The sequence below is a fragment of the Gambusia affinis genome, linkage group LG01, assembly GCF_019740435.1.
Source record: "Gambusia affinis linkage group LG01, SWU_Gaff_1.0, whole genome shotgun sequence".
Classification (NCBI taxonomy): domain Eukaryota; kingdom Metazoa; phylum Chordata; class Actinopteri; order Cyprinodontiformes; family Poeciliidae; genus Gambusia; species Gambusia affinis.
The window spans coordinates 35,556,094-35,569,629 of record NC_057868.1 but is presented as its reverse complement, the minus strand read 5'-3'; the positions used below and the strand labels follow the sequence as shown (position 1 = coordinate 35,569,629).

Genomic DNA, 13,536 nt, shown 5'->3' with positions numbered 1-13,536 from the left:
ATTAGACAAAAGCAGATAGTTACTGGCGGAGGTCGGATTTTGCAGATTCCAGACTTCTCTGCGATTGGACGTATCTTGGCGATGTAGCCCAGGGGATCCTGGAACTCCTCCCATGACGGCTCAAAAACGGGACACTCCGGAGGGGGGATGAACTCGTCTACTTCCATTTCCCTGACAACAGGAAAAGCACACAAAAAACAAGTTAAACAACTTTACACACAAACAAGTGGGTATAATATTATAAATATTCCTGTTTGTTGAATCTGTGCAGCTTCTGTAGCCAAAATTTTACATTTCTCAGAAGTCAAAACAAGTTTTCGTTACCTGACGGATATTGCAACAAAACCTTCCACTGACAGGAAAACAAAACAAATTAGAATAAAGGATATAATACATTTAAAATTTCAAACTTCAATTAAAGTTTCTTCAAACAATACCTAATATGTTTAGTCTTTCAAAATTGCTACTTCCTCATTTTACTACTAGCTTGATGGTTCCTTCAAATATTTCACATTTTCCAATTCAATTATTTTCACAGGACAGTAGTTTCTATAATCTTTGCTTCTCTATTGATGGAAAAACCCCAGGATGCAATTTATTGTCCAGGAAATCCCCTCCCCCAACATCAGATACAACAAAACAAACCCCAGCACAAGAGGGGCCAGTAAGTACTCAAGTTACACCTTTTTAGTCTAAATTTCAAACATTACCTAACAGCATAACAACAGTTACGTGAGCTGACAGCAATAATTTGCGTAACAGTGGTGTTTCTTATCTACTTAACACACAGAAAAGTCTACCAGCCATGTTTCATGTTTATATATTTACATACGCCCCATCTAATTCTAGCTATATTTAGCTGTCTGAAGGTGGTCATGTGTACTAACCAACCATAATTTTTGCTTTATTTCTTTTAGGCAAAATAAGAAAGAGTGATCCCAGCAATCCTTAGGCCTACTTCAGCAAATCCAAACAGAAGACAAATGAGTGCTACCAATCACCAAACATGAAGGTACACTGTAAACAAGACCTTAAACTTTATCAGTTTTACTCCACAACAATAAGCAAAAAAGGCAAATGTTTAGCAGATGACAGCATTTGTTGATTAATGTGAGAAGACATCAACAAACACACCGAGTTTGGAAGCAGGTTTGGATCCAATTCGGGAATATTCACGAAAAATAATCTTAAAATAAACTCAATTTGATGTTAGTATTTCAATGAGAGTCAATTATATTTTTCACGGGCCTTCAGGCAAACAATGGCGTTGAGTCAATGAACCCTGATGCATTAAAAGGCCAGAAAGGCATCTCCACTTATAAGTGGGCAGGGCTTGGTTTACAATTCTATTATAAAACATCAATATTAAGCTAAAAATGACAGATAGCTTCACTTTAATGTCGATACAAACCAGCTTCTTTATTTTATCTCATTAGCTGACAGTGTTAGCAAGTAAACTTGTGAGAACTGACGTAAAACACTAAGCTTACCTTTAGCGACAGCCGTTAAACACGGTTAGTATTAAAAAACAAAAGCCGTGAAGCTAAATTATCTGTCACTCATCTGCTCCTACTGATGACAATGACCCGAGTTAACGTCCATTATCCAGCAACGAGAGGCCATAACACCATTAACAGCTTGGGTTAGCAGCAAGGCCTCCAAATTTTCCTAGCAGCACCGTCCCACTGCCTCCCACTGGTGGAGATAACTAGCATCCGTTTGCTAACGTTAACTGGGTGGCTTGAAGGAGTCAACAATGTAACCGCAGACCTGCTAACTCATGACTACACAGCGCTGGTAATGTCGACTATAAAGTATTTTTCATTAACAAAAATCCAGTTATATATCCAGTCCGTTATAGTACAAGTGTCTAGCTGAATTCTTGTGACTGACCCGAAGACACCTCGATGTCCCGGGGTATGATAAAGACTGTGGCCGCACTCCTTCCTCTGTTGGTGGTTAGCTAACCAGCTGTGCTCGGTCCTGTTCTGTTGGCTAGCAAAGTTGACCCGTTTTCAGCTTCGGTTCTCCATACACACCGCTCTGCCAACCGCACGGGCTTAATGTATGAGTGGCTGATGTTCGTTTAATACTAAACGAGAATCTCAAACTTTCTCAATTACTGTCGTGATAAATCATTTTCCGATCAACAACATCACTCTCTTCAGGCCATCCTGTGCATCTTAACGAGACGCCATCTTAGCTTTTTCTCATGACCGAAGTACAACCTCAAATATGCACACGCCGCCTCCTACGTTTTCTTCCTGAAAGTAGTGCGCACATACGCAAACATTCCATGCATTTACAACGACACTGTTGTGTGAGGAAGTAGGTCAAAATGATTTGATGAGTTTTTGCGGAAATTAAGATATCGACATCACACCATACACATGTATTTAAAAATAGCAGTAGAAATATTACAAACTGCCCGTGTTATAACATTAAAGGAATCACCTTTATGAATGCTTTTACAGAATTAGTGGGATAGGGTTTACACTGGAAAAACCCCCACCAAATTTATCAAGTATAATATTTTTGATCTAGTTTCTAATGTAAATATCATAACACACCTGAAATAAGACAAAACTAACTTTACAAGTGACATTTCTGCAAAAATTAGGAGCTTCTGTTAAGTAAATAAATCATTATTATTGATGAAAAAGTACTATTATTTCACTTATAGCAAGGCTAAACAGTTTGCCAATGGAACCAGTACTTCTTTCCCAATTGTAAAGAATTATTGAGTTAAAAAAAGTTACTTGCAAGTTAGTTTTGCCTTATTTCCAGTGTATTATAATATATGCACTAAAAACTAGACCAATAATAGTCGGTAAGATTTTGTGTTTTTGCAGTGTAAGTATAATCCAGCCTTCATAACTTTTCAAAAATAAACAAATAAGCAAGGAAATAGGGAAAAGAAATATAATAGAATTCATAACAACAACAATGTTTGAAATTATTTAAAATTATATTATGAGTTTATTATTAACACTGAGTAAATTAATTTAAATCCATGTCAAAAACTCACGTATTTAGAGTTACCTTTGACTAATAATAACTGGAATACTGATTAATATTTTTGATGTATATTTCATGATGGCATTTGCCAAAATATAATGCTTGTTTAATAACTGGTATTATTGCTGAAATGTTCTGCACAAAGAAACTTCACTTTATTTGACTTAAAATGTGGACAAGTATTTATTTAATCAAGTGTTAGCTCATCTAAGAAAACATAAAACAAATTTTATCTATTTAATATAAAGATTTAAATTTTTATTTAAATTGTTAAATGTTTATTATTATGTACAATATATTAAAATGACTTATTTATTCATAAGGTTGTTTCACATTTTGGCTCTCAATAGTTTTGAACACCTCTGGCAACATTTTATAAATTAAACTAATCTATAAAGTAATCAATAGTTACAGCTTACTAACAAATAGTTGGAAATAAACCAGTGAAATTATTTAAAGAACCATGGATGATTTCCTTAATTTTGATTGGTACTGTACATTTAATCATTATTTTTAAATTATTAAAAGTTTGACTGGACAGATTTGATCTAAATTTTCTATAATTCAGATCAACAAAATAACATTTCTGTTAAAATGCATCAACACACACTCCATAAAAATATTCCATGTGACTTTTTCTGAACTATAAAGTTCATAAAGAGAAAATAAATCACACCCACACACACTTCTTACTTCACTGCAAGGACACTTTAATTTATCAGAAGCAATAAATATTCACATCTCAGTTCTCTATTCTTCCATTACATGTAATACATACACAAAAAAAGAAAATCATGGTCAAAAATAATATCAATAAGTGCACTGACATATTAACATTTCCCAGGCCTTGAATGTTTGATCACTGTAACTCATTCTCGCTCTGGCAGTATGAATCAATAAGAAAAGAAGAAAAGAGGTCAATAATCCTTTTGGACAACATTTCCTGTCCCCATCTTTGCTTTAAATGTGCATACCTAGTGGACTCACATGCACGCACCTGAATACAGAATGGGAGCAGTTCATCCCATAATTATAAGAAGCCTGTGTAAAGTTTAATATGTACATTCATGTTTATATAGTACAATCTATGCAATAAGTGCAGATATATTCATGCAGGAATAGTTAAAAAGGACACAATAAAAAGAATAGCCAACAAATCCATTTAACATTCTCAAAAATTTCTTAAAATCCCTTTTGAAAAGTTAAAATCTTCTTCAAGTTTCAGCATCTTACTGACATTTAATTTTGTCCTCTATGATTTATTCTCTTCTGGATCAAAAAATATGTAATTTTGGTAATAAATGGCACTGAAGATGAACTACATCAGTGCTCAATTTTATCTTGAAAAATGCAGTAACAAAAAGGGGGTAACGTTTACATATAGCCCACAAGAAAATTAATAAATAAAAAAAAAAAAAACCTAAAATAAAGTATGTACCTGCAGGCTATTTTACATTCTTAACTATTGTAGTGATTTCACACAAGAAGCCTTCAGCGACATGCTGAGCCATCAGAAAATATAATATTTTGATTTTCAAAGTGACAGAAGAGGGATGATTAGGAGAAGGCCATTTCTAGCTTAAGACCTCACATGTGCAAAACCACAAAGCGTGCTTTTCTCAACACTGAAAAAACACAATAACCAAAATCTGACGTAAGGAAATACAGTTTTAGGCTACGTTCACACTGCAGCCTGAAGTGACCCAATTCCGATCTTTTGTCAAATCGGATTTTTTTTTTTTTTTTTTTGCCATGGTCGTTCACACTTCCAAATATATGCGACCTGTATGTGATCTTCAGCGTGAACTGCAAACGACCTGAAAGTGTCCCGCATGCGCAGTAGACGGCGCAATAACGTCACACGTAGAGAGCGTGCTCCGTGTTTTCCCAACCGCCTTAAAAAAGAAGCCTCACTGTTTGCGGAAGTAAACATGGATGCTAACGGTGGAGCATAGCTTACGATTTTGAAGTTGTTGTCCACCGGAGCAGCATATTAACAACTTAATCTTCATTATGGTCCGCCACGGTTGTTGTTTTTCTTCCCGCTTGAGCGTATCAGGGCGCAGAATAATGACGTTTGTCGAGTATCAATGACGTTCAAGAATCGGATACTTATCGGATATCCAAGCAGCGGGGTGGCATTCGAAAAAAATCCAATCTGTCTTGTTCAGACTTTCATGAAAAGCTCAGATACAGGTCGCATTAAGGCTCAAATAAATAAATCGGAATTGGGTCACTTCAGGCTGCAGTGTGATCGCAGCCTTAGTCAGAGGCTTATGAAGAGCAAAAATATGAATGTCGCACTTCTAATGATTTATTGAAGTTATTCTATTGCCAGGGTGAAATCTTGAGGGGGTTTTAGAAGAAGAAATTGTTAAGAAATGTCATTAATGCTGGCATTTCTTTAATTTACTACACAAGCCAAGAATTATAAAACAGGCCAAATCTGCTTAATTAACATCTGCGTAAAGTGAAACTTGCAAAGGAACAAGCAAACATTATTTTAATCTGTAGTACCAATTTTTGCTCAGTGTGGATCAGATAAAATCTACAACATATTCAAGCTTTTTTTTTCTTATTGTAATCTAAATTGTGCTGTATAATTATTCCACCTTGGCACAAAATTAGAACAATAAATCAATAAAAACCCCAAATTAATTTGACATTACTGTTTGCAAAACTCTGACCTGTTCTGTCAGTTGTTTATTGATAATTACACTTCCATTCTTATATTTAGACATTACCCCAATGTAGAGAAACTCATTAAATAAATTTACCTTAAATATCTCTTAATGTTGTTGATCATGTCATCTAAAAGGCTGATTCTGTTTGGAGGAATCCAAACTTAATTAATTATTTTAACACTAAATAATACTCAACATTACAGACAGAAAGGAAAAAATATGATAATGTGAAAGAAAACCACATTTCACATATCAGAATACCCTCCAGTGGTTATGGCAAAATGAGAGAATCTGTATGTGCACATACTTTACAAACATTTGCTGATATAATTAATCACTGATCAAAACAATGATCGAACAATATTGATTATACTCAGGTAGAGCAGGTATATCGTAATATCAATAAAACAGCAAGAAGGTTCAGAAATACTTAAAATATATTATTGTTTGTATCACTGATTAGATTTCCAAACCCACACAGAAAGTGTTAGCAAGTGCCATGACTCCAGCTGATGTAAGACCAGGAAGGCAGAACAGCGTTAAAAACCTGCGATTGTTTTAGAAGTTTAAGACAGAGCAAATATCTGAGGTCTTCTTCAGAACAAAGAAATGGCCTAAATGGCAAAGTGTAACCAGCAACAAGGGATGGAGACATCATGAAGCCAAGAAAATTATTGCAAAGTCAAAGGAGATTTCTTCTTCTTCTTTTTTTTTTTTTTTTTTTTTTTTGCAACTTTCTTCTCTTTTCAATGCAAAACTGCAACTGGAATGCATTCGGTAGTTCAGTCTCTAATTACAAACCCACTGTGAGCCAGTGGATACAGGAACACTCTGGTTTTCCAGTGTCACATTATAACATCTTAGTACTGTACATGGAAATATTCTCATACATACTCATGACTTCAAACAAGTAAAACTTAAGCATTATAATCAGATATAGATTTAGTTTCATTTAAAATTATATGGCTATAGACTTCTTTTTTTTGATTGTGTGTGGCAAAAGTAGCAACGTGTGCTCATGTTATATTCTGTGTGCAGTTTTTTCAGGTATGTGAGCACAAACCGTTTACCGCTAGCAGTGTTCGCTAGCTCCATATGGAGCTAAATTAGAGCCATCAAGTTTGTTCAAATGAGAAGAAAAAACTGAAACAAAAAAAAAAATTTAATTGAACTGAAAAATTACTTTGAAATTAAAAATAGTCTGATACTGAGAAATATTTTGAAATGAAAAAAAAAGATTTGAAACGGAAAATTATTTTGAAATAAAAAAAATGAAACTGACAAACATTAAGATTGAAGAAAAAAATAAAAACTAAAAAAAGATTTGAATCTGAAAATAATACATATTTGCTAAAAAGTGAGAAATTTGAAAAAGATTTTTGAAATAAAAAAAGATTTAATATTGAACAAAAAGAAAGATAAAAAAATTTAAGACTGAAAAACGTTTGAAACTGAAAAAATGTTTTGAAACTAAAAATAGTTCAACACTTAAAAAAGATTTAAAACTGAAAAAAAGGTTTGAAACAGGAAAAAAACAATTTTGAAGTTGAAAATAAAGATCAGCAATTTAAAAGAAAGTTAAAATCTACTTTTCAGATTAAAATTTTTATTTCAGTTTCAGATTTTTTTTACTTTGAACAAACCTTAGCTCCGCCTACATATGTGGGAAGCGAAGGTGAAAGTAGCAGAGACGCAGCAGCCTGCGTTTCCTCTTGTCGCCAGCGCTGCTGCTGTTGCTCTCGGTCCGGGCGGACTTGCTCCGGGTCCGGGACCTGCCCGCCTCCTCGTATCTGTCCTCAAAGCGGTGGCCTCTGGAGCTCCATGTCCGGCTCACACCACGGTGCTTATCCGGTTGATAGGTTTGGATTTGGAGCTGCCCACCGTACCTGTCGATCCAGCCCCGGTCACCTGCGGCCCCTGCGGAGGCTGCCCTGGGTGCTGGGGGGGGTGAGGGGAGAGAGGTGTAAGAGGGGTAAGGGGGGACAAAGGGGGGGGTAAAGGGGAGTGTGGTGGGGGAGGGGGGATAGAGGAGAGAGGAGGGTACTGGGGCAGATACGGGGCGGCGGAGGCTGCGTGATGCGCACTGACGGAGGCGGACGGCAGGTTGTGGGGCAACGTGCCGAATATAAAGTGTGTTTGATGGGTGGAATGACTGGTTGGGTGCGGCGTTTGTGCGTGCCTGGGGTGGGTTTGGGAGTGTGCGTGGGGGTGGGAAAGAGACAACGTTAGCGGGGGTTTGGAACCAGGGCCGCCGGCCCCTCTGGCAGATTGTGTGGGCTGCGCGTGGTAGAGGGCGAACTGCTGGTTCTGGGAATGTTGGGAGAGAGGAGAAAGAGGGGGGGGACATCCGACCACCATGTTGGTGTAGCGACCCTGCAGCCCATGCTGGGAGAGCTGGGAGAGATGGGCCAGCTGCGGGTGCTGGACGTGCGGTGGCCCAACCGGAGGACGACAGGGTAGTGGGCCTCTCTGCAAAGTATGAGGGGGCACACCTTGCAAAGGAGGGGGCGCGGACTGGACGTGAAAGCGATGGTGATGGTAGTAAGGTGGCGGAGGCTGTATTGTGCCCACGTGACAGAATTGTGCGTGCAGTGCCTGAATCTTGGAAGCCCCCCCCTCCAGCTGGCATAGGGATGAAGGGGAGTGAGGAGGGGCTCCTCCAGTAGTCAGTGGGGGTACAGGCGCGGGGTATGGTGGCCCCGGTGGAATAAGGGGCCCTGGTGGTTTGGCGCGTTTGCTGCCGAAGAGTGAACCCAGGAAGGAGCTGCTGTTGTTGCTGCTGTTGCTCCCCCCAGGACCGCCCCCCGCTCCTGCTCTCTCTGCACTGCTGGAGACTCCCCCAACTCCTGTCCCAGCAGTGGTAATTTGCTGCCCCGGCCCACCCCCCACCCCCGATCCGGGGCTCAGGATGGGGCGGTGAGGCCGGAAATCTTCTGTGGCGTAGCAGCCAGGGATCACACCCGGCATTGGATAGCGCTGGTGAGGCTGCGGGCTGCTAATGATGGAGCCCTGGGAACATAAAAACTCATCAGGTTTTAAAAGACACACTGGAGAATTACAATCCCTGCTCCTCCTGACGTCGGCACACAGCATGCTGGGGGTGGATTTAATTGCAAAAAGCCATGCAAAGGGTGTCAATGTAGAATCACACATGCACGTTTAGTCGATATGCACATGTACTCAGACAACAGAGCAGTGGTTAGGGGAAAATGTAAGCCCTTTAGCTAATCTCAGCTAATCTTTTATAGACTTACTTCCATTGTACTGTCCAGAGAACCAACACTGTTCCTGCGACCACGTTTCCCTGCACCCCACCAGGAAGAATCAGGTTAGCAAAGCGTGAAAGATTGATTTTTTTCTTAATTACAAGAATCCAGTGCCTTGCAAAAATATTTTTATTCTGCTCATTTTTCACATTTTGTCACTTTAGAACCATAAGCCTGAAGGTTTATGGTTTTTACTGAGATTTCATATTATAGACCAACATTAAGCATTACAACTACTAGTCTTTTGCCGTATGTTTGCTAAAGGATAATTGTCAATTCTTCTTTGCAAAATAGCTCAAGATTATTCAGATGAATGAAAAGTGTGTGAGAAGAGGAATTCCTACTTCTTGATTTAGGTTTCTTCTCTGACTGGGCGATCCTAACAATTATATGTGTTGATTTTTAAACCTTTGTTGAGGTAAATAAGATTATTGGAAGGTATCGGCTTCTGATGTAAGTATCGGCCGATTGCCAATCTCCCAAAATTAAGAAAATTGGCACAGATAAATCGGCTGGCCGATAAATTGGTGCAGGTCTGGCTGTTTGTGTTTTATAGACCAAATGGTTATGTTTTGGTATCACATCACTTTCATCACTCATGGAGTTGTAGCTGTGTTTCCATTACAAATCTGCGCAAAGCTTTGTCAATGTTCCAAAAAAAATAAAATTTTTCAATTGCGGTGTTTCCACTAAAGAACAAATGTGATTAAAATCTCACGTGAATAAATTAGTTCATGCAATAAGTCATTAAATTCATGCCGTTCATGATCCTCCGGCTACTTCCTGTCGTCTTCTTTGTGGTTTCTACCAGTAGTAACATCCGTTTGTTGATCACATGACTCATGTGACGTGAAAAAAAGCGCAAAAAATAAACCAAAGTTTGATAAAAATTGGTTTATTTCGATAAAGCCGAAAAAGCCACCTCATCCACACAACAAATGAGAGTTTTTTTTTCAAAATTAGCCTATTTCCATTAAGCAAACTTGTTTGCTAAATGTTAAATTGAGCAATTATATGGTCAATGCAAATGCAGCTTGTTATGTCTTTGTTTCAACAATTACTTTCTTTTTTGTCATTCTCCCATGAAAACCAGGTTTGTGGTTTGTGGAGCGCTGGAATAATAGTTGTCAACAGATTCTCTGATCTGAACTGTGAATCTAAGCAGTTCAGTCAGAGTTACTACATCCATGGTCCTGTTGTGATGCTTATTTAGCTAATATCCTCCTTGAGTTCATGACCATGTCAAGTTGGGTTTGTAGTTTTACCATACTCTGCAGTAGGCTGAACCATTCTCTCTGAGGTTTTCAAACTTTGTTTGTTTCGTAGTGAGACAAAATTTGAAAAGAGCAAGAGTTAAAATGACTTTTGCAAGACAGAGGAACATAATTCAGCACTAGAAAGAGAGAGAGCAAGATCAGCCAACCCCAACCAGGAGAGATGATGTGAGAGAAATGGTTTTGACATTGTCCGAGCGGTGATGTTGTCTCACCTGTGTCCGAGAGGTCCCTGAGAGATGAGCTGAGCGCTGTGCGCTTCAGACCCTCACCCACTGAGCAGTTGTCATCAAAACTCGTCCTTCCCAAGGTGCCATTCACAACATCGCTCTTCACACCTACGCCTCCGCCAACCACGGAGCCCGTCAGCAAGCTGGGCCGCATCACACCTTTCTGTTTCTCCAGTTCCGCTGCAGATTTACATAGAAACACAGGGGAATATTAAATGAGAGAGAAAAAACACAGAGAAATGAGCTGCATAGCAACAACAACAACTTGGCTAAGTTTCCATTCTCATGCTTAGAAACATCTAGAACAATGGCTGAGATAACCAACAAGGACAGTTTAACTGATAGAAATGACCAGCAGATGGGGCACTTACACTCCACTCTGTATTTCTCCATCTCTTGGACTTCAGCAATACTCTCCCTGAGGTCGCTAACAAACCGGGTGCGGTCTTGCTGACTGGGTGCCATAAAGATGATAAGAACCTTTCTCTCTCCGCCGAGGCTGGATGAGGTCAGGCGGATGCCATGAGGGTAATCTAGTTAGAAACGGAGACATTTATGTTACAATAAAACTGAAAGGTTTAATTGAAAGGTACAAAATGAAAAAAGTTTCTTACATGAGTTCTGAAACATGTGGACTTGCATGTCAACCAAAGGGAAAGATTGTCTGAAGCTATAAGTTACTGAGGTTTTCTTCTTTTGGAAGATTTTGGTTACCTGGTATGCAATGAAAAGTTTATATATTCACAAAATATATATATTCAATTATTGAGACTTTTATATAATAGGAGTCTGAAAGTCAGCCTTACCACCAGCAGGTCATTAAAGAGAAAGACCTCTCGCTGGTGAACCCCTGTCCTCTGAGGTCTGTTGGGGTCAGGCACCTCGTAGAGCTGGCAGCAACACACCAGCCGGCGGTGGGGAAGGGACAGCACCTATATACCCAAAGAAACAGAGACAAAATCAACTTTACAGAACAAAATCCATTAAGTCTCATCTTGCGATGCCTTAAATAGTTATAGAAACTCACAGGCTTTTTGCCAACAATGACCCTTTCCACCGCTTGCACCTGTGAGACGTGATCATCATTGGTCCGTAACTCCCATTTCTGTATTCGCTGGTAAATCCCAACCAGCAGGTCCCGGGGAATATCCTGACCATTGTCCACACCTTGGTTTGGATAAAGACATTAATGGTTTTAGGAAATAATGGCCAATGTTTCCTAATCCTCGTCCTCAAGGCACTCTGATCTGCATGTTTTAGATGTTTACCCCATTCAGCAAAACCCCGTTAATCAACCTTCATGGAAATCATGTGTGCTGAACAAGGAAATGACTAAAACATGCAGGGCATTGTGTCTTGTGGACAATGGTAGAAAAACACTGTCTTAAAAGGATCCACAATTAGTTTTAACAATCAACTTTATATGAGGAATATTTGTAGGTGTAAAAACAATACAGTAATAATACTGTAGGCTGCTTACTTTTTAAACATTTTATTAAAATATTGTCACACCAGCGTCTCCATGTTGTTCACACTGCAATGCATTCTGGATAAGTGATGTTTATTGGTCCAACTACGCTAGCTGAGTCCATAACAGTAATGAGTAACGTCATAAAGGCTTTTCAAATTGAACTGGAGCATTGAAATTGATCGAAATGTAGAAATCACAAGAGGTAACGAAGATGAGAAGGACCAATCGGAGGAAGAACTTGGCCGTAGGAGTTGGTCTTTTGCTGCCGCTGATATCTTCAGCTTCATAAATTAAACGATGAATGACGCATACATCTGGTTGGACTGTATGATCCGGTAAGTACTTCTATAGCCTTGTATCAGCTGCAGTCTTCCTCCGGGGCGGCAGTAGAGCCGCCGGTACTACTGCTGAAGAGCGCCGTTAACATTTAAAAGAGCTTCCAGTCCTGTCTGTTTGATGTTTCTCCCAGTGCTCCAGTTTCAGCGGGTTTAGGCCTTTATGGATAAAAACTGTGGCACTGCATTTACTCTTAGCTTGTTACGGTAACAATCGCCAGTTTCACTCATATAAATCACTCAACGTCTTCTGGAGAGAAATGTTGAGAATAAAAATCTATGTCCTTTGGAAGTTGTATTTGGCTCCAGCTCTCTACCATTGCACTCTTCTTTTCATTCACATGGGAAGCATCCAGATTAACCTCACTGTTTTAAAATTTTTTACAGCCAATAGTGACACAGTGTGGCATTATTGAAAATTACACCAGCCTTCCTGCGTTTACTCTGCAGATTCCAGTACAGAATGGACCGAAGGACGTCATCAACCCAGCAGGTTTAAAAATATAACAAAAGACATACATTCTTTTAAGTAACTATGAGTTTTGGTGTATCACAAATGGCAATTTTTTAGTTAATAGGAAAATTACAACATATTTAGGCCAACATGTTCAACTAATCTTGGATCTCTTTAAGCCTTAACAGTAAGGAGTATGTGCAAGCTGAAACTCTTATGTTTAATAAAGTGTCGCTGTTAGCAAATGGGTCAGTACCTCTCAAATTCTTGATGAAATCTTCTAGTTTCATCTTCCTCTCTGCTTTGATGTTGGGGCTGTACATGTCCGTGTTGAGGAGGATTATGGCAAACGCCAAAATGAAGATGGTATCAGGGTTCTGGAACTGCCGTACCAGGGTTGGATTGCACACGCAGTACCTCTGACTGAAAACAAAAGGAAGTAGTTGAAACCTTATAGCTTTGTTTTAGTCACCATCCAGCCAATATGGGACATATGGGACCCCATAAGAGCACAAAATTGGCTCAAAAGTGGGCCCCAGTAAACCAATTGAATTGCATTTTTCTTTAGGTAATTTTCATATACAAACCTGAATGCCTCTATAAGTCTCTCCACCTTTTGGGCTTCCCCTTGAACTTTAATTTGCGCCTGGAATTTCCTCAAAGCGTCATCGATGTCCATACCTGAGAAATCCATCTCATCCACCACACAGCTGCAAAAACACATACACAACTCAGAGGTTATAGCTGAATTTCTTTCATATCAGGCATGCTTGAACTTGAGTAGCAGTATTATGTAATTCTGAT

General features: G+C 39.0%; 2 protein-coding genes across 9 annotated transcripts in view; both read right to left on the bottom strand.

The window, feature by feature from the left end:
• Positions 1–2,222, bottom strand: part of kdm5c (lysine (K)-specific demethylase 5C) — a 29,738-nt gene extending 27,516 nt beyond the window's left edge. For 2 of the 3 annotated variants that reach the window (XM_044112939.1, XM_044113107.1), the window contains exons 1-2: positions 1,894–2,222; positions 24–171 (exon numbers count right to left, since the gene is read on the bottom strand). In XM_044112939.1, the coding sequence (XP_043968874.1) occupies positions 24–167 (144 nt within the window). In that variant the 5' untranslated portion in view covers positions 168–171; positions 1,894–2,222. Of the gene's footprint in view, positions 1–23; positions 172–1,490; positions 1,727–1,893 lie in introns of those variants that run through there. The other variant, XM_044113029.1, reaches the window with a different exon arrangement.
• Positions 2,223–3,704: 1,482 nt separating this feature from the next.
• iqsec2b (IQ motif and Sec7 domain ArfGEF 2b) overlaps positions 3,705–13,536 on the bottom strand; it is a 50,748-nt gene continuing 40,916 nt past the window's right edge. For 5 of the 6 annotated variants that reach the window (XM_044113239.1, XM_044113578.1, XM_044113324.1 and 2 more), the window contains exons 6-14: positions 13,320–13,442; positions 12,989–13,155; positions 11,500–11,639; positions 11,279–11,404; positions 11,087–11,186; positions 10,844–11,005; positions 10,458–10,652; positions 8,957–9,006; positions 3,705–8,711 (exon numbers count right to left, since the gene is read on the bottom strand). In XM_044113239.1, the coding sequence (XP_043969174.1) occupies positions 7,533–8,711; positions 8,957–9,006; positions 10,458–10,652; positions 10,844–11,005; positions 11,087–11,186; positions 11,279–11,404; positions 11,500–11,639; positions 12,989–13,155; positions 13,320–13,442 (2,242 nt within the window). In that variant the 3' untranslated portion in view covers positions 3,705–7,532. The remainder of the gene's footprint in view (positions 8,712–8,956; positions 9,007–10,457; positions 10,653–10,843; positions 11,006–11,086; positions 11,187–11,278; positions 11,405–11,499; positions 11,640–12,988; positions 13,156–13,319; positions 13,443–13,536) is intronic. The other variant, XM_044113662.1, reaches the window with a different exon arrangement.